The sequence below is a fragment of the Polistes canadensis genome, unplaced genomic scaffold (genome assembly GCF_001313835.1).
Source record: "Polistes canadensis isolate GaletaPanama2010 unplaced genomic scaffold, ASM131383v1 scaffold_310, whole genome shotgun sequence".
In the NCBI taxonomy this organism is placed as follows: Eukaryota; Metazoa; Arthropoda; class Insecta; order Hymenoptera; family Vespidae; genus Polistes; species Polistes canadensis.
This window is the reverse complement of record NW_014569857.1, coordinates 119,604-120,704: the sequence shown is the minus strand read 5'-3', so window position 1 is coordinate 120,704 and position 1,101 is coordinate 119,604. Positions and strand designations below refer to the sequence as shown.

Below are 1,101 nucleotides of genomic sequence, written 5' to 3'. Positions count from 1 at the left end.
TTAACCCTGTCGAGATAAGATATTGCTATCGGCAACATCACAGACCACACACAGCACCACTATTGTAGTTACTCTACTCTTCTCAGCCAAAGGAACACGTATCCATGTAAAATTTCAATCCGCGTTTTTTCGCAAACGGTTGAATATTTATATACGCCATGTTTAAAGGCACAATGAATATTCTCATGGAGTACTACAAGTGTGCAAAATTTGGAAAAAATCTGAGGTGTTGCCCACTGACCGTCTCCTTGTAAGTGATCGCGGATTTTGTCGAGTAAATCGTGCATAAAATCCGCACTCACTTAGTTACCAAACCAATATTATCCTTAACATACCCATATGTATATTATCGAATTTTATTTCTTACTTTTATTTACTTCTTGACACGTTCCGTGTCACGTGTACCATCGATGGTATACGCTTACATATTTATTTAATGCGTCAAAACGTCAAACGACTTGAATGAAAAGTCGAGCAGCACGGCTCGGCAATATAATCGATGCACAGTTTTTAACATTAAAAATTACTTACCGGACGATTATTTTTTCGAGCTTCCTTAAGGCAATCCAATGTTCGTGAATCGATGAAAGAATATTTATAATATACCGCTCTACCCGAATTTATATATTCTTCCCACATCCTCTGTTGATTACTGGATCTTAATTTAGTGCATTCAAGTGGTTGAAGAGTTGTAATACTCCAATCGGGATGCTTGCGAGCACATTTTGCCCCTTTAATTATGGGAATGTAATTTTTATCCATTTTATTTTCTAGCTGATAATATTTTCTTTTTTTATTTCGGAAATAATTATCTTCTTGAACTTCATGGGATGCATTTTCTTTTTCGACTTCATTAAACGCACTTTCTCTGGCTTCGTGAAACGTAATTTCAGGGTCAGAACTTTTTTCTTTGATTTCATTAAACGCACTTTTTTCTGTTATTGCATCAAACAAAATTTCAATGTCAGAATTTTCTTTTCTTATTTCATCAAATGCACTTTTTTCTTCGACTGCTTCATACGAAATTTCAAGGTCGGAATTTTTTTCTTCGATTTCATTAAACGCACTTTTTTCTTCGGGTTTATGAAACGAAATTTCAGG

The 1,101-nt window shown here is 35.0% G+C and overlaps 1 protein-coding gene across 1 annotated transcript in view; it reads right to left on the bottom strand.

Annotated features, from left to right (window-relative positions):
* LOC106791457 overlaps positions 1-934 on the bottom strand; it is a 4,900-nt gene extending 3,966 nt beyond the window's left edge. The window contains exon 1 of the mRNA XM_014757091.1: positions 532-934. Coding sequence (XP_014612577.1) covers positions 532-762 — 231 coding nt within the window. The 5' untranslated portion in view covers positions 763-934. The remainder of the gene's footprint in view (positions 1-531) is intronic.
* Between the last annotated feature and the right edge of the window lie 167 nt (positions 935-1,101).